Below are 23945 nucleotides of genomic sequence, written 5' to 3'. Positions count from 1 at the left end.
AATGTATAATCCTGTTCACTTATGTAACCATGTACTATTTGTCATCTTAACTCTATGCCCAGGACATACTTGAAAATGAGAGGTGAGAGGCTTCCGGTGACGTCACCAGGAATGGTCGGGTAGGCACTGAGCTCCGTGGACCCGCTGCATAACCTGTATTAAAGCAATACACACCACCCGATTTTCACCCCATTTTTTTGGATCAAAACAAGGGGGAAGGTATCAAGAATGTCTGGGAAAGGAAAGAAATCCACAAATCAAGGGGTTTCAAAGTACTTCTCACCACAGCAGAGGAGAATGGAAGAGCCGGCAGAAAAACAAGATGGCGGCGGGCCACGAGGCCCATCTGCTGCAACGAGTGCTCGGAAACACACTGAAGAGACCCCAGCATCAGGGATGCCAGTAACCAGGGAATATATGGAGGAGCTGTTTGCCGAAATGCACACTAAGCTACACCAGTCCCTACAAATTGATCTAAAGGAGGCAGTGAGGGGCATCAGGGAGGAAATCTCTACCCTGACAAAGAGAACAACGGACACTGAGGCAAAGGTGGAGGACACCTGGACAAAACAAGCAGCTGCAGAAGAGGAAATAACACGCCTAGGGAGGAAATAGCAGCTTTAAAAGAAAATCAGGAGGAGCAAGAAAACAGGGACAGACGCCAGAATATACGCGTCAGAAATGTCCCTGAGACAATTGCCCCCTCTCAAGTTAAAGCATACATAATGGAACTATTTGCACTGATCTGTGGAGACATCCCAGAGAAAGACCTGGAGATTGACAGGGCCCACCGAGCCCTGGGTCCTAAATCAGACGACCCCAAGAGAAGAAGGGACATTATTGTAAGGCTGCACAGCTACTCCTCAAAAGAAAGGATCCTTGCTGCCAGCCGAGAAATGGAATCCCTAACCTTCCAAGAGGAAAGCATACAACTGTATAGTGACCTCTCAAGGCAAACAGTAATCCGGCGCCAAGAGCTGAAGCCCCTGACCTCATTCCTGAGGGAAAAAGAAGTGAAATACCGATGGGGGTTCCCCTTTAAGTTAACAGTAAATAAAGGAGGAAGGTTTTTCACTATACGACACCCCGAGGACATGTTGCCGTTTGCCCAGGCCTTGGGTTTGACCCCCCCTCCATCGTGGCTGGAAGTCCCCCCAGCCAGGGGTCGCAAAGAAGACAGAAGTGGACCAGCAAGAGCCTCTGAAAGGATCGCGGCCCTCCAGCAAAATGTGCCAAGAAATAAATAAAGTGGCGAATAAATAAACTTTCAACTTACCTGATTGATCCGGATTGTCCTGAGACCCTGAAACCACTGTGCCCCGAACCCCAGACCTGGAAAAAAAAAAGTACCGCAGCTCCCCTGCGATCCCAACGCCCCTGAAGACGCCTGCCTTCTGACTGAACCACCAGGTTCCCGCGCCTGGCTCCCCCGCGCGAGAAGAAGGGACGTCGCGAGAGTACCTGACTCCCCACTGATCGCCGAGGCCGACGGAAGCGACGGCAACCGGGAGGGCCACGGTCGCCCTGAAGAAGCCCAGAGGAGACGGTACAGCGGAAGGATCTTTGCTGAAGAGCTCCTGAGGCCCACTGGAACTGACCCCCGGACCCCCGTCAACCTCGGTAATGCGGTCCCAAATCTGCCGACTGGCCGGGGAAACCCCTAAACGGGTCGCCCGGCCGGACGGGGGAGGGTCCTACATACCACAGCCCCGACCTGAAGCAGCAGCCCACCTGGAGCAGAGACAACAGATGTCGGAGACCCCAAGGCGCAGGGCGACAAGTCCACTCTCCAGACAGTGATGAGCCCGAGGCGGCGGAGGGTTTGTGGGGATGTTTAGGGGGGGGGGACTTCTCTGCTGGCGTTGAGTCCCTGGAAACGGTACAAGCGGGTCCCTTCGGCCCCCCCGGTCCCCTCCCCCCCCCCGGTCCCCTCCCCCCTCGGTCTCCCCCCCCTCGGTCTCCCCCCCACGGTCCAACTGTGTACATACCCCGATCCCCCCCCCCCGTTATAAAGGCACGCAAGCAGTAACCTCCCAATAGCAGAAGTGTACAAATCAATGCACAACACACTCGGTATAGCCCTCCTCCCAGTTCAGCTCCTACCCCTATCCATCCCTCTCCCCCCCCCCCCCCCACCGGCCCTTATTCCTCCCCCCCGGTCATGGAGGGGGGGAAGTTATTAAGGTGTTAAAGGGAAGCTGCAAACAAAAAATAACACCACGAAAGGGAGCTCTATCTGGTGAACCCCCCTCCCTTGCCCGCCCCCCCGTTGCCCCCCCTTGCCCCCATCTCCTCCCCCCTGTCCTGCAGAATTTTTATGGAAAATGCTGACGCTCCCTGATTGGGAAACAAAAGAGAATCGCAATGGGATTTATGTAAGGTGAAAGCAAAAGTTAACTGTGTCTGTGTTTCTAGATAAGGCCCCACATGGTATGGTGGCCAGTTGTTCACATTTACAAAGCTAAGTGTTATCCAAAATGTTTACCCTGACAAATATCCGGTTTTTAAAAGCATATAAACTAACATGATGTGAACATAGCTCTGCTCTCCCCCCCCTCTCCCTCCCCATCTCCCTCTCTCCCCCTTCCCCCCCCTTCCCCCCCTCTCTCCCTCCCCCCCCCTCTCCCCCCCCCTCTTCCCCCCCTCTCCCCCCCCTCCCTCCCCTCCCCTCCCCCTTTTCCCCCCCTCCCCTCCCCCCTTTCCCCCCTTCCCCCCCCTCCCCTATCAACATCCCCCCCCCCTCCCCTATCATCCCAGGCCGACCACACCCACCCCAATCCTTAAGTAAGGGGAAGAGATTCAGATAGATACTAAAGGAATTTTCCTTAATGGATATATGGAGAACCCAGCATCAGGGCCAAAGAGATTATACGTTCTTCTCGGCACCTCACCAGACCTATTCGCGCATTGAGGCCTCCGCAGGCTCTGACATAGGCCCAACAACCTGGTCAGACCATGCGCCAGTCACCTTAACTCTATCGGTCCCCTTTGTAAAAACATTTTCCTACAATTGGAAGTTGAATGACACACTATTAAATTGTCCAGAGGTAGAGAGGAAGATCAAAAAGGCCCTTAAGGAGTACTTCACTAACAACTATGGCACGGTCTCATCACCTGCTATACTATGGGAAGCTCATAAAGCAGCAATCAGAGGTGATTTTATCTCGATTGCCTCCCATAAGAAAAAAACTAAGGCAAAAATAATAAAAGATCTAACAGAGAAAATAACCAATTTGGAACAACAACATAAAATTAACCCCTCAAAAAGAATATATAAAGCACTGACCTCCACTAGAAATGAATTAAAAAACATTCAGCTAGAAAGTGTGGAAAAAGCCCTCAAATGGACTAATCAGAGATATTACGACAAGGGGAACAAGGCCGATAGATTGCTAGCTTCTAAGCTAAGAGGTGTACAAAAGAGATCCCAGATCACGGCGATAAGAAGCAGGTCTGGGGAGGTGCTATACAATGAGAAGAAAATAGCGGACGAATTCACTAAATTCTATACTAAACTTTACAATTTGAAGACTCAAAAGGGGGCCTCAGAGTCGGCAAAGTCGGAAGCAATCTTAAGCTACCTGGCTGACTGTGATCTCCCCAAGTTGACGGAGGAAGAAAATTCCCACCTCAACTCCAAAATCACTAAAAAAGAACTGATATCCGCAGTAAAGGTCTCTAAAATATCCAAAGCACCAGGCCCAGACGGCTTCTCCAATACCTATTACAAAAGGTTTCTCCCAGTCTTGACCCCACACTTGCTGAGCCTGTTCAATTCATTCCTGGAAGGGAACCCTATCCCCTCATCAATGTCCCTAGCTAATCTGGCCATTATCCACAAAGAAGGGGGAGACCCAACACAGTGCGGAAGCTACAGGCCCATCTCACTTCTAAACAACGACCTGAAACTTTACAGTAAAATCTTGGCGAATCGGCTGAACCCCATTCTGCCAAGACTAATAAACACTGACCAGGTAGGGTTTGTCCTAGGGCGTCAAGCCTCAGACAACACCAGAAAAATCTTTGACATTATTGAACACGTCCACCTCACCAACTCCAAGGCAATGTTACCAAGTTTAGATGCAGAGAAGGCATTTGATAGAATCGATTGGCTTTTCCTTACCAAAACGTTGGAGAAATTCGGCTTTAAAGACACATACTTAGAAGGAGTAAAGGCGCTGTACCAGAATCCGTCAGCAATAGTAAAACTGCCAGGAGGAAATTCTGAGAGATTCCAAATACGAAATGGTACAAGACAGGGTTGCCCCTTGTCCCCCCTCCTCTTTGCTCTCACCATAGAACCTTTGGCGGCTAAAATTCGAAGTAACATAAATATCCAGGGCATAACGATTGGAAAAACAAATTACAAAATATCCCTGTTCGCCGATGATATCATCCTAACGCTAACCAAGCCCCAGACCTCCCTCCCCAACCTCCAAAAGGAGCTTGAGGACTTTGGGGGCATATCAGGATACAAAATTAATAGTGATAAATCAGAGGCCCTAAATCTTAGCCTAACAGAGCCAGAAGTGAAATTAATTAAAATAAACTTTGCATATAAATGGAGCCCCTCATACATTAAATACCTGGGAGTGAATGTATCGAAGGACTACCAGTCACTATATCAATGTAACTACCCAGCTCTCTTTGACAAAATCAAAAAGGATTTGAGCAAATGGGAAGATTACCAGATATCGTGGATCGGAAGGATGATTTCTCTCAAAATGAATATACTCCCAAGACTACTATATTTTTTTCAAACCCTCCCGGTCCATGTCCCCGGCTCAGAGCTCAAAAACATCCAAAACAAGATGTTCCATTTTATTTGGCAAGGCAAAAGACCCAGAGTAGCCCGCTCAGTTCTACTGTCACCACGGGGGGAGAGGGGGCATGGGAGTCCCAGATATCCAAAAATACTATCAAGCCGCCCAACTAAAGCAAGCGGTACTATGAAACACAGACCCAGCCCAAAGACGCTGGCTCCAAATAGAAACATTCTACTCTAAAATGCCTTCTCTGCCAGCATGCCTATGGAGTATGGAAAGAGAAGACATGCCACCGCGAAAATTTAAATTAAAAACGGCAAGACACACTTGGGAAGTCTGGCTAAAAACTAAACTCAAATATAAACTCACTTCTACGGGGTCACAACTTACTCCAATATTTGATAATCCTAAATTCCCCCCGGGGTGTGCGTCAAAACAGTTTAACCAACTAAAGTCAAAAGGAATAAAGACATTGATGGACATAATGTGTCTAGGAAGTCTCCTAAGCTACCGGGATCTAAAAGCAAAATATAAGATCCCGATTTTTGGATGCGTTTAAGTACCTCCAAATTAGACACTTCGCCCAAAAGGTATCTCCAAACCCGGAATTCCCCTTTCCCACTAGATTCGAGAGATTATGCAAGCCCGATTCAGACCAAAGGGGACTAATCTCCAAGATCTACTCGGAAATGGAAACAAGGGAGGGACCTCCTCAGCATGATTACATGCTTAAATGGGCCGCTGACCTGAATATAACTATTGAGGAGGAAGATTGGGAAGAAATCTGGGGAGCGGCCACAGAGACATCCATCTGCACCACCACAAAGGAAAATATTTATAAGGTACTCTTCTACTGGTACCTTACGCCAGCGAGACTAAAACAAATCTACCCTCTGGCATCGGATCTGTGCTGGAGAGGCTGTGGTCAAAGGGGGGACATGGTCCATATATGGTGGACATGTCCAGAAATTAAGAAATACTGGACTACGGTCCAAAATTTAATAAAAGAAGTCACAGACCTCGAGTTACCCATTGAGCCGCTGACCTACCTACTGGCCAGACCAACTGAGGAAATTGGTCGTCCAACTAGGAAATTGATCTCCTTTATTCTCACAGCGGCAAGATGTGAAATAGCGTCTTCCTGGAAGAAGGTAGCCCCCCCTACTAAGGGAATGATAAAAAAAAGACTCAACGAAGTGATGCGTATGGAAAAGCTTACGGCCTACCTAAAGCAAAAAGCTAATTCATTCGAAAGAGTGTGGGAACCGTGGCTGTCACTATAGGACGAGGGTCCCCCTCGGGTCAAAACAGGACCCCCCCCACCCCATGGAGATCTAGCAGCTCTAATAACTGGGACGCAGGACGCCCAGAAGAAGGAATACTCCCCCCCCTCCTCTCCCCTCCCTCCCTGTTCCTCCCCCCCCCCATACAGGTTCCCCCTCTCCCTTTCCCCCACTTTGGTACTATACCAAGCTTCCCCCTCTTGGGAAGTGCTCCTTATGGGCAAGCTGCCTTGCTTCTCCCCCTACAAAAATTGAAAATGGCGTCATGTATTGGGATGAAAAATTTTGTCATTTGTATTCATGTAACTGTGTACCTACCCAATAAAAAAGTTTGGAAAAAAAAAAAAAGAAAATGAGAGGTAACTCTCAATGTATTATTTCCGCGTAAAACATTTTATAAATAAAATAAATAGATATGCGGGCTGCAGAAAGGGTTTCTATACTCGGCATGGCCAGAGACCTTGGCTATGCTTTATGTATGCACAATCATATTTTTATACTTAGGAACAGTTTAAACACACACAAATAAATAATTAAATTTACAGAGTATGCAAGGGTCTCCCGGGCATATAAAAAAAACCAGATAGCTTGAAAGGATGGGCAGGGGCCAGTGACCGGGATTAACCTTTAATACTGTATGCTGGTCCTGGACCCCTTTCCATCACAGTGCCCCCTCTCCCCCTAAGAGTCTCTCCAATATGCCTTCACTAAGCTCAGTATCATGAGGAAGGGACACAACTTCAAAGACCTGGAGTTCGTAGTCCCTCTCCCTGCATGTCTACTGTAGGGGTCAGTGTGCGGTGCAGCAGACTTCACTCTACTTCTCACTGTCTTGGACATAACACAGAGTCATGCCAAAGGGTGTCAGCTATTTCCTGCTGTTACAGCTGCTCTGTTATTGGTCTTGGATAAAATATTTCAGAAGCATATTGAAGCTTTTCCATCTTCACACATTATCTGCTCTCACAGCTCTACCTCCATTTAATCCCACTTACTTCTCCAACGCCAACTCCTTGTAACGCGTAGCTCACCACAAACCAGATGCGACCGTGAGGCTGAGGTAGGGAATTGTATAAACGCCAACCCACAACCGCGAGGGCGCGCCTAGAGTGTAGATTAGTCTTGCAAGCCGGGTCAGGAGTATAGAAGGTAGAGTAGTCGTTTATACTTGCCGGGTCTGGATTGGAGAGTAGCGCTTCGTTGGGGTACTTTGCCAAGATCAGGATTGGAGAGTAGAGAGTAATCGTTGCGAGGATAGCCGAGGTCAGGAGTAGAGTTCAGAATGGTTGTGTGTAAGCCGGGTCAGGATAGGAGAGATGCGGAGTCCAATTACGAAGCAGGGGTCAGGCAGCAGCAGGAACAAAGCAGGATGCAGCAAGGCACATTAGGTTATGCTCAGCAATGAGTGAATGAACAAGGCAGCTATTTAAAGGAGCCATCAACCAATGTAGAGCCAGGGCAGAGCAGAAGAGGGGAATCCCATCGGCTGCTGGGTCACACAGATGTGCCCTATGACACAGCCCAATTGGAGGCAGAGCTACGTGTCGCGCGAGTCGCAGACGTGGAGGACTGACGACCTAGTCGCGTGTCACTTGCGCACCGCGCATGTCCCTTTGCAGAGGTTTGGAGCCGGTACCGAACGCACGCCAATCCGTGCGCGTCACTGGGGTCAGGGGGCGGAGTCTGGGATGCGCGTCTCACCCGTGCCGAACCTGCCTGTCACAGGAGCGGGGGCAGAGACTGGGAAGGAGGTTAGAGGGGTGGCTGGGTGAACAAATGTGCTGCACGCCTTTGCGGAGGCAGGGCTTGGAGACGGAGCCCACGGGAGGGCAGACTGACTGCACGCGTAAACGGACCGTGGGATCGCGCATCAGGGGCGTCTGTCGTAGCAGGGGTTCTCAGGTGAGAAGGTCTCCAGCCGCCTAATGGCGAACCTCACACTCCTTCAATTAACAAGCAGCGATCCAACACGTGCACTAAGATGGCTGCCAACGCTTTCACTTGGAGGTGGTACTTGGCTGCACCTGCTCCAGGCCTTAATAGCAGCCAGTTACACCCAACCTTTGCTCTTGTAACATATTCTAGCCCTTGTTCTGCTGCACCCCGTCTGTTTCAATTGATTTACCGGTCTCTATTCCTGTTACCTTTGGTATCTGGAACCAAACGACGCTACCACCTCTCTTGACTTTGGAACTCTGATGCTGACATCGCTGCTGCACTCTGCCCACGATCCTGGAAACAGACCTGACTATTCTTGCTTGTTTAAGCACAAGATCCCAAGTCAAGGGTTGGTTAATATACTCCCAACCTCTGCCCTGTAGGTCTGTGTCCTGGACAGCAACTAGCAAAGTACTGAAACGTAACATTCCTGTGGTGTTTAGGTTTGTCTGGGCTCTGTGTATCTGTTTTCCTGTGGTGTATGTCTATAGATATGTGTCTGCCCTGTGTGTGTGTGTGTGTGTGTGTGTGTGTGTCTGTTCTGTGGTGTATGTCTGTTTGTCATATGTGTATCTGTTTTCCATGATGTGGGTATCTGTTCTCATGTGTAAGGGGGTTCCAGTGTTGGGTGTCTGTCCCTGTTCTTCTGTGGTGTGTGTATCTGTTCTCCTGGTGTGTGTCTCTTGGTGTCTGTCTGTCCTGTGTGCATCAGTTCTCCACTGTGGGGGTATCTGTTATTCTGTGTGTGGCTCCATGCTCTTGTGGTGTGTGCGTTTGTCTGTACTGTGCGTGTCTGTCTGTCCTGTATCTGTTCTCCTGTGTTGTGTGTGGCTGTCTGTATTGTGTGCATTTGTTCTCCTGTGTGTCTCTCCGTCCAGTGTGTCTCTATGCTCCTGTGTGTCTCTATGCTCCTGTGTGTCTCTATGCTCCTGTGTGTCTCTATGCTCCTGTGTGTCTCTATGCTCCTGTGTGTCTCTATGCTCCTGTGTGTCTCTATGTTCCTGTGTGTCTCTATGTTCCTGTGTGTCTCTATGCTCCTGTGTGTCTCCATGCTCCTGTGTGTTTCCATGCTCCTGTGTGTCTCCATGCTCCTGTGTGTCTCCATGCTCCTGTGTGTCTCCATGCTCCTGTGTGTCTCCATGCTCCTGTGTGTCTCCATGCTCCTGTGTGTCTCCATGCTCCTGTGTGTCTATGTCTGTGTGTCCTATGTGTATCGCTTCTCCACTGTGTGTATCTGTTATCGTGTGTGTGTGTGTGTATGTATATATACAGTATTTGTTCTCCTATGCTGTGTGTTACTATCCGTCTGTACTGTATCTTTTCTCCTGTTGTGTGTCTTTCTGTGCTTTCTCTATCTATTCTCGTGTGTCTGTCCTGTGTGTATTTGCTCTTCTGTGGTATGCATGTATCTGATCTGTGCTGTATGTCTTATGTGTATCTGTTATCCTGTAGTGAGTGTGTGTGTCTGTCTGTCCTGTGAGGGTTTGTGTGTGTGTCTGTCTTCTGTGTATTTGTTCTCCTGTGGTGTGTGCTCGCGTGCTTTTCTGTTCTGTGTTTATATGTTCTCCTGAGTGAATCTGTCCTGTGTATATCTGTCCTCTCCTATTGGTCTTGTGTTTATCTGTTCTCCTGTGGTATGTATCTGTTCACATGTGTGTGTCTGTCCTGTGTGTCTGTCTTCACCCTGTCAGGATTCACTGGGTGAACCAAGATGACTGCAGAAGCTTCTTCCTGGAGCAGGTAATTGGCTGCACCCGCTCCAGTGTCTTAAATAGCAGCCAGTTTCTCCCAGTCTCTGCCTGAGCAAGGTATTCTAACCCTAGTGCTGCTGGACCCATCTGTTTCACGTGCTGTTCCTGTTTCTAGTCCTTTCTGCTGCCTAAACCTTGGGTATCGTGACCCAGACTATGTTGCCTGTGTCATGGGAGAGGGGGTTTGGCCCGGTATTAAAGGGGTTACACCCCATTTGGCCACCCCCTACTCTCACTTGGGAGGCAAGGGGTTAACTGGACTGCGGTCCAGTTATGTGTTTTCTACCCTGCTTCAACCCCCAAATGTGTATTCCCCTGTAAATATGTATTGTTCCTATTCCAGTGTCTGCACCAACACATACACTGGGATCTATGCGGGAGGGAAAGGGTTAAGGTTAATTCTGTATTTATGGCCCTTTGTCCCTTTTCCCGCCTTTGCAGTCGCCATTTTGCAGTTTCTCCATAGGTCGCCGTTGGGGCTCAATACAATCCTATGGAGATTGCGGCGATTTGGGCCCGTTTCCCTAGAAGACCTGCAGGTGGCGCCAGAGAGGAGGAGCGGCGGTTCCCCGATGAAAGTCAATGGCGCAATGTGTTTCAATGGGGATTCCTCGATGCCGACCTCCGGAGACGAGCTGGCAGCCAGCCAGCCCGCAAAACCGCAAGAGCGGAAACCCTTTAAAAAAAGAGCTTTGATCAACCCCCGGTCAAGTTCACGTGCAATTGGCGTGGTAAACTTAGGTTCTAGGGCACCCCGGAATAAAGTTCTTTTTGCCCCTAGATCCTAGGAACCCCCTCACTCGATCCCCACAGGGTCCGACGGTCAATGACCCCCGGGAAAGGGTTGCGCCAGACCGGAGGGTCCTATCATTGAATCCTATGGCAGCGCCGGCCCATGCATTTCCTATGGCGGCGCCGGCCCTATTGATTCCAATGGGGGAAAGCCGCGTGTTTAAACGGCTAAGTTAAAAGAAGGTAAAACTGTAGCCCCGGAACTCCGGTTCTGCGGAGACTAGAGAGCCAGGATTTGGCCAGCAGATAGTCATAGCGTCGGCTTGATTGCATGGCAAATCCTGACCCTCTCTGATCAGCAGAGCGGAGACAGGGTAATTATTGAATTGGGTGATTCTGCCATTGACTTCAATGGCGGAGAAATGTATCTTGATTAAAAAAGGCATTTAAACCCATTTTCTGTGACTCCGGTTCAGTGGGTCCTAGCGAGCTGAAACTTGGCCACAATAGAGAGTACCCTCCAGCATTAGGGTCGGGCAAGTTCTGGTCCGCTCGGCCAAACCGAACGGATTATTTTGATATAACCATGATTGTCAGAAATATTGTATTTTGTATCTGGCATAAAAGCCCAGGAAAAGAGATGGGTTCTGTAATATGCTAAATGGTCAGGGTGCAACAAGTGGTCTACAATGGGCCCTTAGTCAAAGGCTCTCCCCCACCCTGCATGTGAATGCCAAGGCGGATGAGAACAATCCCTGAGTACTTATGCAAAGTATTGTGTGTCACACATTTAACAAAGGCCTTGATGGGCCAGTGCTCAGTCTAGTAAACCCAAAGACGCCTTTGGTTTAGTGTGTTGAAATCCCATGTGATGGTATAGGACTCAAACCCTATATAAATGAGGGGCAGCCCTATATCCAGTGTTATTCGTTGTGACTTCGTTTTGTATCCTGAATGAATTGCCAGTCCCGTTAATGACTGCTTCATTTCCCAAACCCTAAGTAAGTGTTCATATCTTGTGCGTTAATTGTATAATTCTGTGTGTTCACCTTTTCCAAGGAATAAACTTTCTTTATTATATCTTAGTCGCATTCAGTTCAACCCAGTGAAGTAATTTTTGTGTGTATATTATAACCCTGTCTGACGCTACCGTCACAGCCTGGTCCTTTGGAACCCCGACCCCAATTTTGCTGCAGCACCCTACTGTAACTATTCCTACTTGCTAAGGCACCAGATCCCAGGACAATTAGATTGTAAGCTCTTCGGAGCAGGGACTCCTCTTGGTCCTAAATGTTACTTTCATGTCTGAAACACTTCTCCCCTTCATGTGTTATTTATATGATTGTCACATATATTACTGCGGTGAAGCGCTATGTACATTAATGGCACTAGATAAATAAAGACGTACATACATACATACATACAGTGGTGTGAAAAAGAAAGTACGCCCTCTTTGAATTCTATGGTTTTACATATCAGGATATAACAATCATCTGTTCCTTAGCAGGTCTTAAAATTAGGTAAATACAACCTCAGATGAACAACAACACATGACATATTACACCGTGTCATGATTTATTTAACTAAAATAAAGCCAAAATGGAGAAGCTGTGTGTGAAAAACTAAGTACACCCATACTGCTTCCATAGGAATGAAGATGGTCTGGCAGCTGCTCGCCGTGCGATGCAGAATGCTGCCACGTCAGCCCTCGTTACAGCCCTGAAAAAGCGTTTCTCATACGAAACGCGCGCGTCGGCCATTCACACGTGCAAGGTCAGCACTGACGTGGCAGCATTCTGCATCGCACGGCGAGCAGCTGCCAGACCTCGCGGCTGAACCACACTCAATAGAGCAAGAGTTACGGTGTTCATTCTCCTAAACTGTAGGTGTAAACGAGTCTGCGTGTTACGCTTACCCCTGATATGTACGGTTGAGTCCATTCCATAATATGGACATTGGCATACTCATAGCCACACCGGTACATTACAGGTTGTTTGTTTAAGTGTTTACCCTTCCATCAGCGGTACTGATTCATTCAGAAGCCCCCTCTGCTGTTCATATAGTGTGTGCACAGTACCTACGGTACAGCCCATTCAATAATATGGACACAGGCATACTTACAAGCCACACCGCACCTTCGGTACCTCTGCTAGAATAGCCGAGTCACCACTGTATTTGTGATCCGCTGTATGTCAGGACCCCTGATACAATTACAGTACTATCTGTACATACTACTGCATTTTTTGTACACTTTCACATTCACACAATCCACACTGGCACAATACCGATACTGGAACAGTCTTAAGCCCATACAGGATATGCACTCAGTACTTTTCTGAGGATATTGTTACCTTCCTGTAGCCCACTGTTACCTAGTACATCGGTGCAGTATAGTTGGTATATAAGAGTGTTTTCCTGATCCTCCAGTGGTACAGCTCTATCCAGGGGCTCTCCTTGCGGTTTACACAGTACTTGCATAGTACTTAGCAGTAGAGCCCATTCATCAATATGGGCACAGGCATACTCACGAACCACACCGCAATTCTGGTACCTCTATGCTAGTACTTTTATAGCCGAGTCCCCATTCAGCAAGCGATCAGCTGCGCGCCAGGACCCCTGGTAGTATTATTTGTTATACACACCACTGCAGCTCCTGTACACTCTTACACCTATACATTCCAATACCAGCACCATATCGCTACTGGTACAGCCTGGTGCCATAAAGGGTATACACCTGGCACCTATTGTAGGGCATTGATACCCTCCTATAACCCATTGTCATATAGCCACAGTGGCCAGTCCACCCATACAGGCTGTCACACGTCTCACCAATCTCTGTCCACACCAATACTGTTGTTGAAACACCTCAGCAAGGGTCAGCTGTATACCAGCCCCCTCCGAAACATTGATATAATTCCACTCATTTGTTTCGTTTCACATTTAATCCAGAGTGCAGCAAGCACTCGACATCGGATTCATATGTGTGTGTTCTTTATTTGGATTTTAATCCCCATTCTTTAACTTGATGACCAATAAACATTTATTTTAAAATCATTCATATAACATTCAGTCTAGGGAATTGAGTGCTCAAGTGGATTGCTTGTTCTCCCTACATATGTGTATTTCCACTACCTTTCCCAGCAGCATTAAAACCACAATTTCCAAGCTGTAGCGGGATACCCTTCATATATTCATCTTAATGGATATACAGGATTTCACTGTAGATCCATCCTTCTGTGGCTCATCTGGCCCAAAAAACATGTACTGTATTTTAGAACTGTATGCATGTATTTGTATTGCTACATTACTACTGTGTGTGTAACTACACCTGTATATTTCTTTGTTCCCTTGGTGTGCTAGGTTGGGGAAAGGAGAAGTGCATAAGACATTGTTGGTGTGGGGAGGGGCGTGTACTCAGGCCCGGGGAACTGTGACTGAAGGCAGGACCATTCTTCAACTCAGACCCAGTCATCCATCACCACAGGAGGTAACCCCGCTGAAACTGGAACCTGAGGTCAGGGTCTAATCCCCAACTGAGTCAGGTCTCAGTGGTCAGTTTGATTTTCCCACTCTTATTATGCCCACCTCTGTGGAATACCTCGAAGCACTGTGCCCTCCTATGGTCCTGATTGGCGAATCAAAGGCGAGTCCTCGCTCTGAGATTGGTTGACGTAGCTCACTCTGTGATTGGCCCACATAGAATCTGTGCTCTGATTGTTTGACAGACCTTCTCCATAGTTTCAGATGGAGGCCCGGGTCTATGTAAAGAGCTGCCGATCTTACTTCCAGTGTTCATTCTGATCCTGTCGTGGAGGTGGACTAAGCGGCGTGCTCCGAGGCTGTACTGGAGAAACCTCAAAATGAGGCTGCGAGTCGATAGAGATTTGAAAGTGCGTTTGTGCCGTGGAACTGTGAGTTGCCGAAGAAGCAGAGAGCAGAACTTTTGATCAGGGAATTTGAAAGTGCTCAACCGCGATTCTACCAGAGAGGTCCGGATCCTCACAGGAGTATAAGCATTGCCGGGTAGGTCATTTCGGTGGCACTGGGTATATACGACTACCCCTGTATCCCCTAATTTAAATGAGTATAGCTCTGTTAAGTGATATTGTGCTGGGTCCGTTGGCTCTGGACAGAATAAATACCTGTTATTTAATCTGGGTCCTGTCTGGTGCTTGATCCCATCAAAGAGTTCTGGTCTCTCATGGCACTGTGTGTGTGTCTCTATTCTCGTGTGGGTTCTGTGTGTAATCTGTTCTTCTGAGTGTATGTGTGTGTAACCGTTCTCCTGTGCGTGTGTTTGTGTATCTGTCCTGTGTGTATCGATTTCCGTGTGTGTGTGTGTTTGTCTGTCTTTTCGTATCTGTTCTCCTGTGTCTCTCTGTACTTTGTTTATCTGTTTTCTTATGTGTCTAAGTGTGTCTGTCCTGTGAGTATATGTTCTCCTGAGTGAGTATGTGTGTGTTTGTGGCTGTCTGTACTTTGTGTGCCTGTATCTGTTCTATGTGTGTGTGTGTGTCTGTTCTGTGTGCATCTTTTCTACTGTGTGTCTGTGTCTGGCCTGTGTGCATCTGTTCTCGTGTGTGGTTGTGGGTATATGACCTGTGGTCTATGTCTGTTTGTGCTGTGTATCTGTTCTCCATTGTGTCTATATCTGTTATCGTGTGTGTGTCCGTCCTGTGTGCATCTGTTCTCCTGTGGTTTGTATGTCTTTCAGTCCTTTTGTATCGTGTGTGTGTGTGTGTGTGTGTGTGTGTGTGTGTGTGTGTGTGTGTGTGTGTGTGTGTGTGTGCGTGCTGTGTGTATTTGTTCTCCTGTGGTGTCTGGCTGCCTTTTGTGTGTGTGTCCGACCGGTGGTGTAAGCCTGTGTCTTGTGTATCAGTTCTACACTGTGTTTGTATCTGTTCTCGTGTGGTGTGTGTCTGGCCTCTCTGCATGTGTGTGTCTGTGTGTACCTGTCCTACGTGTATTTGTTATCCTGTGGTGTGAGTGTGTGTGTGTATCGGTTCTCCTGTGTGTGTGTGTGTGTGTTTGTGTGTGTGTATCTGACCTGTGATCTATGTCTGTGTTTCCTGTGTGTGTGTATATGTTTTTGTGCGCGTGTGCCTGTTCTCCTGTGTATGTCTGTTGTGTGTGTGTGTCTGTGTATCTGTTCTCCTATGGATATGTCTGTCATGTGTGTGTGTGTGTATCTGTTCGTGTGTATGTGTGTGTGTATCTGTTCTCTTTTAGTGTCTGTCTGGCCTGTGTGTACCTGTTCTCGTGTATGGTTGTGTGGATCTGACCTGTGGTCTATGTCTGTGTTCTATGTGTATCTGTTCTCCACTGTGTGTATATCTGTTATCATGTGTGTGTCTCTGTCCTCCGGTGTTGTGTGTCTATCTGTCCTGTGTGTGTCTGTTCTGTATGTATCTGTTCTCCTGTGGTGTGTCTCTTTCTGTCCTGTGTGCATTTGTTCTAATGTGGTGTGTGGCTGCCTTGTGTGTGAGTGCATGTGTCGGTCAGATGTATATTTGTTCTCTTGTGGTGTATCTGTTCCCTTTTGTGTGTGTGTGTGTGTGTGTGTGCCTGACCTGTGGTCTATGTCTGTGTGTCCTATGTGTATCTATTCTCCCCTGTGAGTGTGAATGTGCATGTGTGTGTCTGTATGTCTGTCCTGTGTCGGTGTGTGTGTATCTTTCTGTTTTCTGTCTGTCAGTCCTGTGTGTATCTGTTCTCCTGTGTGAGTGTCGAGTGTGTCTCTTTGTGAGTGTATCTGGCCGGTGGTGTAGGTCTTTGTATTTTATGTGTATCTGTTCTCCACTGTTTGTGTCTGTCTGGTCTCTGTGCATCTGTTCTCCTGTGTGTTTTTCTGTCCTGTGTGTATCTGTACTCATGTGCTGTATGTCAGTGTATTTTATCTGTTCTGTGTGTATATCTGTTCTCCTATGGTGTATCTGTTGGCCCTTGTGCATCTGTTCTCATGTGTGTGTGTATCTGTCTGTCCTATGTGCATCTAATCTCGTGTGTGTGTGTGTGTGTGTCTGTTGTCGTGTGTGTGTGTGTGTCCTGGGTGAATCTGAACTCCTTTGTGTGTATTTGTTCTGTGTGTCTGTCTATACTGTGTGTCTGTTCTTCTCATGTGTGTCTGTACTGTATATTTGCCCTGTATGCATCTGCACCTGTGCTGTGTGTCTATCTGGCCTGTGTGTATCTCTTCTCCTGTGACGTGTGTGTCTGTCCTGTTCAGGTTTTCTTGTGACTCTATCCTGTTTATTTTTTCTGCGACAGTCTAATTTGTGTGTGTGTAGAGATCTGTCCCGTGTGTGTGTGTGTGTGTGTGTGTGTGTGTGTGTGTGTGTGTGTGTAGCTGTCTTTCCCATGGGTATCATGTCCGCACTATTGTAAGGGCATCTGAGCATTATAAATAAAGGGCGTAGAGAGAAAAAATGTTGGCAACCTCTGCTCTAAAATATCCCGTCCTGAGTGACAAAGATGAACCTCTGTTTCCGGCTCTGTAACTTGTTTCTTATTCCTGACATAAACCTCACAACAAAAACACAAAGTGTAACTTGAGCTCCTGTTTGCTGGATCCAAACATAACTGACAACTATACTAGAATAACAGAAAACCTCCTCTTACCCAGTGAGCTGAGGTTCTGGTGATTCCCCATCATCACGTCCTTGTAACGCTCCTTGTGTCCTTCTAAATACTCCCACTCCTCCATGGAGAAATACACAGCAACATCATCACACTTTATAGGTACCTGAAACACAGAGAATCCCCCACTCAGTATCCAGATATAATAATTGGTCCTGTAAGAATCTTTTCCTTATGGAAAGCCAGGTGAGCAAGTCAGAGAGGAGAATACAGATACATAGAACAATGTTTGCTCAGGAAAAGGCTGAATGAAGACAGAAAGGTGGTAATATCTAACGCTGCCCAGCAGCCCTCACCTCTCCAGTCAGCAGGTGAATGATGATGTTGGTGTGTTCCAGGATCTTCTCAGACATCAGCTTATTGTCATTGTTTCTCTCATGTATCAGGGAGTTAGTTGGATTCTCCATGATGGGCCTCTGGGTCCTGCAGAATCTTTCTGGCACACAGGGACTGCTGCTGTCTGTGACATGCTCACCGTGCTTCTTCACAACAATATAATCCTACATATTGAGAGATAGTAATAAATATCACTGTGCAGAGCAAGAGACAACAGTTGATATGTCTCATGTTCCTGCACTGTACAATTCATGAGCTTTGAGCTCATATATGCAAACATCACATTCAAAAATATATGTAATCATTACAGGACTTCTGACACTGTGGATATTAGAACATAATGCAGTATAGAGACGAAACACACATACATACATATATAAATGATAAAATTGATGTTTCAGCTCTTTATATCTCCAGGATCTTCCTCTGCACAAACATGTCTCTTACTGGATCCACATACATTCAATCACTGGGTCACTCCTCTCTAAAAAAAAACTACATCCTTCTCTGATCCTATCTGACATTGTGCTCCCCTGCTGCACAGTGACCATATATACAAACATCTTGCCCGCCCTTGCATTCTTGTTTTCTGTAATTACTTCTTTGGATATTGCTTCTCAAATACCTCCCATATTAACGCTCTGCAGGTCCCTGTTGTAGTGAGGGAGATAAGAGTGGTGTCATTATTACTTTCTCCAGCAGCCCTCACCTCTCCAGTCAGCAGGTAGATAATCTCCAGGGTGTGATTCAAGATCCTCTCAGTCATCTGCTTCTTGTCCTTGTTCATCATCAGTGAGTTAGTGTCAGATGGTCCAAGAATGGGCACTGGTCTTGTGGAAGTGTTTCACCGCGTGGTGACCTCTGTAGTTAGTGATATACAGTATATTGTATGAGAGAGAGAGAGAGACAGAGAAAGACAGAGTTAGTGATATACAGTATATTATATGAGAGAGAGAGAGAGAGAGAGAGAGAGAGAGAGAGAGAGAGAGAGAGAGAGAGAGAGAGAGAGAGCTCTCCAATGGCAGAAAATATAACATTAAATGAGTGTCCCTCCTGTTTGTGTCACCCTGGAGGGATACATATGAGGGACTGCGGGTCCTTCCTATCTGTAACCCCCTTGCACGGGATGCAGCTATGTATGCATGGTGCCCTCTGGATGGTCCTCTCTGCAGTATGCTAATGAGTCACTAAATGACAGACATACCGTCAGGCCAATAATGGTCACTCAGGAATAGGAGGGACTAAGGCGAGAGTGTTTTAAGAATCCCTGGCAGAGCACGAGGGAGCAGAGCTTCCGCGACCAGGACAACTGTGGTGTGGAGACCAGAGGACAAGCATGTGAGCAGGAAGACTCGGCTGGTTGACCAAGGTCCTGGACAGATCCTCTGGAGGTCTACGGAGAGCAGCAACCAACTGGCTATGGCACTTGTGAGTAACCTCATATGGGATTCTAATTACAGATAAGGTTATTGAAGACTTTTTGAAGACATAGGCCTTCTACGGTTACACCTACTTTCGATAAGAGCTTCAATGTTGTGCCAGCACCCACAAATGGCCCCTTATAACACGGGGTCATTGGGACTTGTGAGAGACACTGACACACAACCGCCCACCTTCTTATGTGATGTATATTGTACCAAAAGTATGTTGATTATCATATATACTGTATGTATATGCCAGTGTTTGTAGGAGTTCTATAAACACGCTCTTGTTATTCAAAGTCCTGTGGTGTGTCCCATTGTTGGAACTTGCTCAGCTAGTGGATTGCACCGGACATAACAGGAATTAGGACTTGGTGCCCCCACTTTAGCATATAGAGGTGTGTCTAAGGACATAGAGATTACATTGGAGGCACTACTGAGATATCAATTGGTGTGAATGACACACAATACCTTGCGCTAAACGAGAAGTATGGTCAGACAAAGTCACGGTAAAGTTGTACACAGTGGGCGATAATTGTTTTGGAATACAAAAAACAAAACTTACACTGATACTGTGTTAATAATTGTAACGGTACTAAGGTCCATTGCACTTATGGAGTTATTGCACTTATGCGTTATTAGAAAATCCATGACAACACCCTATCACCCACAAGGGGATCCTCAGCCTGAAATCTTCACAGAACCATGCTAAACATGCTGGAAACTTTGGATACTAGGGAGAAAGGAAAATGGACCCAACATGTACATCACAGTCTATGCAGACAACTGTGCTAGTAATGAAACCACAGGATACTCAGTACTACCTGATGTTCGGGCGGGAGGCTAGATTGCAGATAGACCTGTGTTTCGGTTGATGGTAAATCCCCTACTACGTACATGCAAAACGTATTAGGAAAAGGAAAAATTGCATACGGCTTATAAACTGGTCACTAATGCTGCCGACTGTACCAACAGAGGAAACAAAGAGAGGTATGACCGAAGAGTACAGGGCCAGGAGCTGCAGAAGGATGACAGGGTTCACATTAGGAACCTGGGCATACAGTACATGGAAAACACAAAATAGCAGATTGATGGAAATCCGAGCCCTGTGTCATATTGGAGAAACTAAAAGCATTGCCAGTGTACAGAGAGAAACCAGAGAAAGGACCTGGGTCAGCCAAAACCCACATAGGAATAATCTACTGCCAATAGCCAGCTTGTAAGATGTCTGTAACAGGGGACTTATCCCTGTTCAGAAAACTTGCCTCTAATCCAGCAGTGTGCTGGTTAATTGACCAGCACCTGGAAGAGTGGAGGTTTGTTAGAGAAAAGGCTCCTCCTGAAACAGGAAGGAGAGACTCCTGAGCTCCCACGTGGGCTGAAACAGGAAGGGACAGAGAGGTCTTGAGAGCTGTAGACTGACAGCCAGACAACAAGGGGAGAAGACTTCTAAAATCTGAAAGTGCCTTAGGACAAAAAGGCTATGCCAGGAGAGCAGAGAAGCATTCCCCCCTACTGCTACCAGAGAGACAGATAAGCATTACTTTCAAAGACTGTTGTTTATCTGCACATATCAAACTATATGTTTGGGGCTGGGAAACATGCTATCTAAAGGGAGTTCTGGACTGCATATGTTTACCTAGAAATATTCCCAAGTGGAGCAGAAGCTTTGTTTAACCCCTTATTTGCATACGTTTGATGATTTTCATGTGTTAAAGAAGCAGGCGCAATAAAAGCCTTATTTTTAGTTCACCTTAAAACAGTCTCTATTGCGTACCTCTGCACACGTCTCTTACAATGTCCCATAAGGGAGGAGGCCTCTATGCGCAATATGAGAGAAGAAGGAGTAGCTGACTAAATAGAGGACAAAGTCTGTCTTTCACAAGAGGATGATGGATATGGGGAGGAAAGAATTATCCTTCTTGTACGGGAGTTGAGAGTAACCGCAGGATTTGCAAAGGCACAGGCCTGCTACAGTTACACACACTTTCAATAAGAGCTCCAATGTTGTGCCAGCACTCACAAATGAGTCCCTCAAGGACCTAACAAGGGGTCATTGGGACTTGTGAGAGACACTGAAACACAACCGCGCAGCATCTTATGTGATGTATATTGTACTTGTATGTTCATTATCCTTCTGCAGAATATGCACACGTCTCTTACAATGTCCCATAAGGGAGGAGGCCTCTATGCGCAATATGAGAGAAGGAGTAGCTGACTAAATAGAGGACATATGACTGCCCTGGGGTGTCAACTGAAGTACCCGCGGTTAGTATGGCTAAATGGATGATCCCCATGATGTTGGACCTAGGTGAACCTGGAAGGTGTGGCACCCTGTGGTGTACACATGCTACTATGAGTGGAAACTCTTGTGAGAGACACTGAAACACAACCGCGCAGCATCTTATGTGATGTATATTGTACTTGTATGTTCATTATCCTTCTGCAGAATATGCACACGTCTCTTACAATGTCCCATAAGGCCAATAATGGTCACTCAGAAAGAGGAAGGACTAAGAAGAGAGCAGCAACGACACGGGTTACGGGAGTTGAGAGTAACCGCAGGATTTGCAAAGGCACAGGCCTGCTACAGTTACACACACTTTCAATAAGAGCTCCAATGTTGTGCCAGCACTCACAAATGGGTCCCTCAAGGACCTAACAAGGGGTCATTGGGACTTGTGAGAGACACTGAAACACAACCGCGCAGCATCTTATGTGATGTATATTGTACTTGTATGTTCATTATCCTTCTGCAGAGGATCATAGGACGAGGGGTGTTATTTTATATGGAAGTCTCCTTACAATTTACGCAGCTAAATTGACCCCCAAGCCCACCCTTTTTTTAAATCATAGTTGGCAAAATGTGCCTCCCCTTCTCTAAGCCCATTCTTATTAATGGCATCTACCACCCCCCTAAAGCCCCACTACAATCCCTGGCTGATATCACTCAGGTTCATTGCTCAATTTCCTCTCTGAAATCCCCAAGAACTAACAGCTCACTCTTCCCATGCAACCTCAAATGGCTTGACCCTAAAAACAACAAAATCCAGACACAAGTCAATTCACTAAACCTAACCCCTCAAATTTCTCAACACACACGGACAAACCTAAAATATCACAACCATTCCGTGCTAGACTGGATTCTATCCTCTAGTCCAGGGGTTGCACAAAGTTTCTGCGCTGCGGCCCCCTGCCTGCTAGCCCAGTGCCTCCCTCCCCCTTTCCGGTGCACCAGCGTCAATTGATGCCGCGGGTCATGTGAAGTCACGTCGAATGTCCCGCAGTGTCAAATCATGCCATGTTGCCATGGCGACGCGTCGAGAAGCCGGCTGAATCCCGGTAAGTAGAGGTTGCAGAGACCTCACGCGGTCCCCCATTATTTAATTTAATTTAATTGCCTCGGGGAAGAGTGTGCGGCCTCTGCACTCGCCGCGCCCCCCTTTTGCGCACCCCTGCTCTAGTCCAAACAGAATCCAATACTCGAGTATCCTACCTGTGATTTTCAGTAACCATGCAATAGTGTAAGGAAAATCAGATCACCAAAATCAAGCCCAAAAGTTCTACTTACTAGGATATTTAGAATATACAACAGTCGACAGAGAAGCCCAATGCTACATCCAACATGACAGAAATACACAGTAAAATACTTATATATTCTCTTGAAAAAGGGTCATTTAGTTTAACCCTTTGGCCAAAGCGTTGTAAGCTTGCGAGCCACGACAAGGCAGACACCCGTTCGCAAGTCCTAACACTACCAGATAAAATACTAATATACCTCTACTAAGATTAAAATTCTCATTTACCTCTATTAGGAGGGAGAAAGACCACATTGGATCTATATCCAGTAGGATACAGGGATATAGGATATAGGGAACCCCTGAGCCACCACAAAATATATATGTATATAATTCATATAATATCATTATAAATGGAAAGAAAAAATATCTGATTTATACCTACTTGCTGTAAGTAGGTTTTTCAATTTTTCCCCACCAGAGCAGAGTCTACAAGTCACTACCCCTTGTATACGCTATAATTTATTGTGTATGCTTATACTTTATTCTTTTAATTAAATTAGGGATGTCTAGTTCATAAGGTGTTATTTTGTATTGTTATAATTGTTGTTGTTGTTGTTTGTTTGAGTTTGTTAAGTGTCAGTATCACAATATGTGATATGAGGGGCTGTCTGTCCTTTCCCTCAGTGTCACCCTGCAGCTGCAGCGATTGTGGGTATTTTCTGTCAGTGTCAGTCAGAAGTGTGAGGGACTGTGGGTACCTAATGTCTGTCACTCGGGAAAGATGTGAGAGACTGTGTGTCATTTCTGTTTTTGTCCCCCCGCAGTGGGAAAGATAGATGTGAGGGACTGGGGGTACATTGTGAGAAAGCCCCGAAGGGGTTAAATAAAGCTTAGGCTAAGGCCCCGGTCACGCCGCTGTAACGCGCGCCCGCGATATTGGCGGCGCGTTCAGCCGATTCCCCGGTCTGCAGCTCACTGCAGGAGGCGAGACCGGGGGGGGGGGCGAGGCGGGGGAGTGACGGGGGCGCGGCCATGACGTCACCCGGCAGGTTCGTCCTCATTGGCTGAACCGCCGGGGGGCGTGCCTAGCCGCTCTACGCAAGTCCTGCTCTCAATTCTATTCACAACGGACGCTGTAGTAGGCAGCGGGGGCAAGGCCTTATGCTTTTGTGAGTAGTGCAATTAAAAGCTGGCTAAAGCCAGTATCATAGTTACCATACTATAGCGGTAAACTGGGTGCACAAATTCCCTGGTGTGAATATAATAAAACATACACCCTAGGAGCGTGATGTACAGACTGACACTGAAGTGCAATATACCTGTACTAACTGAAAAATTGGTAGGGGCTTGTCACGTTCTGCACCCAGCTAGCACACGACCTGCATATGGGACAAGGGTTAATACTGACGCTCGCAAGCGCACCCACTCTTCACCTCTGCAAAGGTCCGTCAATTGGACAGTATCCCCTCTACAGGATCAAGGATTAATCTACAGCTCATAAACTGCCCCACTCTTCACCTTCACAAAGGTCCCTCAAATGAGGACAAGTGAGCACGTGACT

The 23945-nt window shown here is 47.0% G+C and overlaps 1 protein-coding gene across 1 annotated transcript in view; it reads right to left on the bottom strand.

Moving 5' to 3' along the window:
- LOC142465303 (uncharacterized) overlaps window positions 1–23945 on the bottom strand; it is a 39007-nt gene that overhangs the window by 12235 nt on the left and 2827 nt on the right. The window contains exons 2-4 of the mRNA XM_075569335.1: window positions 18152–18303; window positions 17403–17606; window positions 17089–17212 (exon numbers count right to left, since the gene is read on the bottom strand). Coding sequence (XP_075425450.1) covers window positions 17089–17212; window positions 17403–17606; window positions 18152–18232 — 409 coding nt within the window. The 5' untranslated portion in view covers window positions 18233–18303. The remainder of the gene's footprint in view (window positions 1–17088; window positions 17213–17402; window positions 17607–18151; window positions 18304–23945) is intronic.

The sequence above is a fragment of the Ascaphus truei genome, chromosome 13, assembly GCF_040206685.1.
Source record: "Ascaphus truei isolate aAscTru1 chromosome 13, aAscTru1.hap1, whole genome shotgun sequence".
In the NCBI taxonomy this organism is placed as follows: domain Eukaryota; kingdom Metazoa; phylum Chordata; class Amphibia; order Anura; family Ascaphidae; genus Ascaphus; species Ascaphus truei.
The sequence above is the reverse complement of the archived record's forward strand: the minus strand, read 5'-3'. Positions and strand labels throughout refer to the sequence as shown.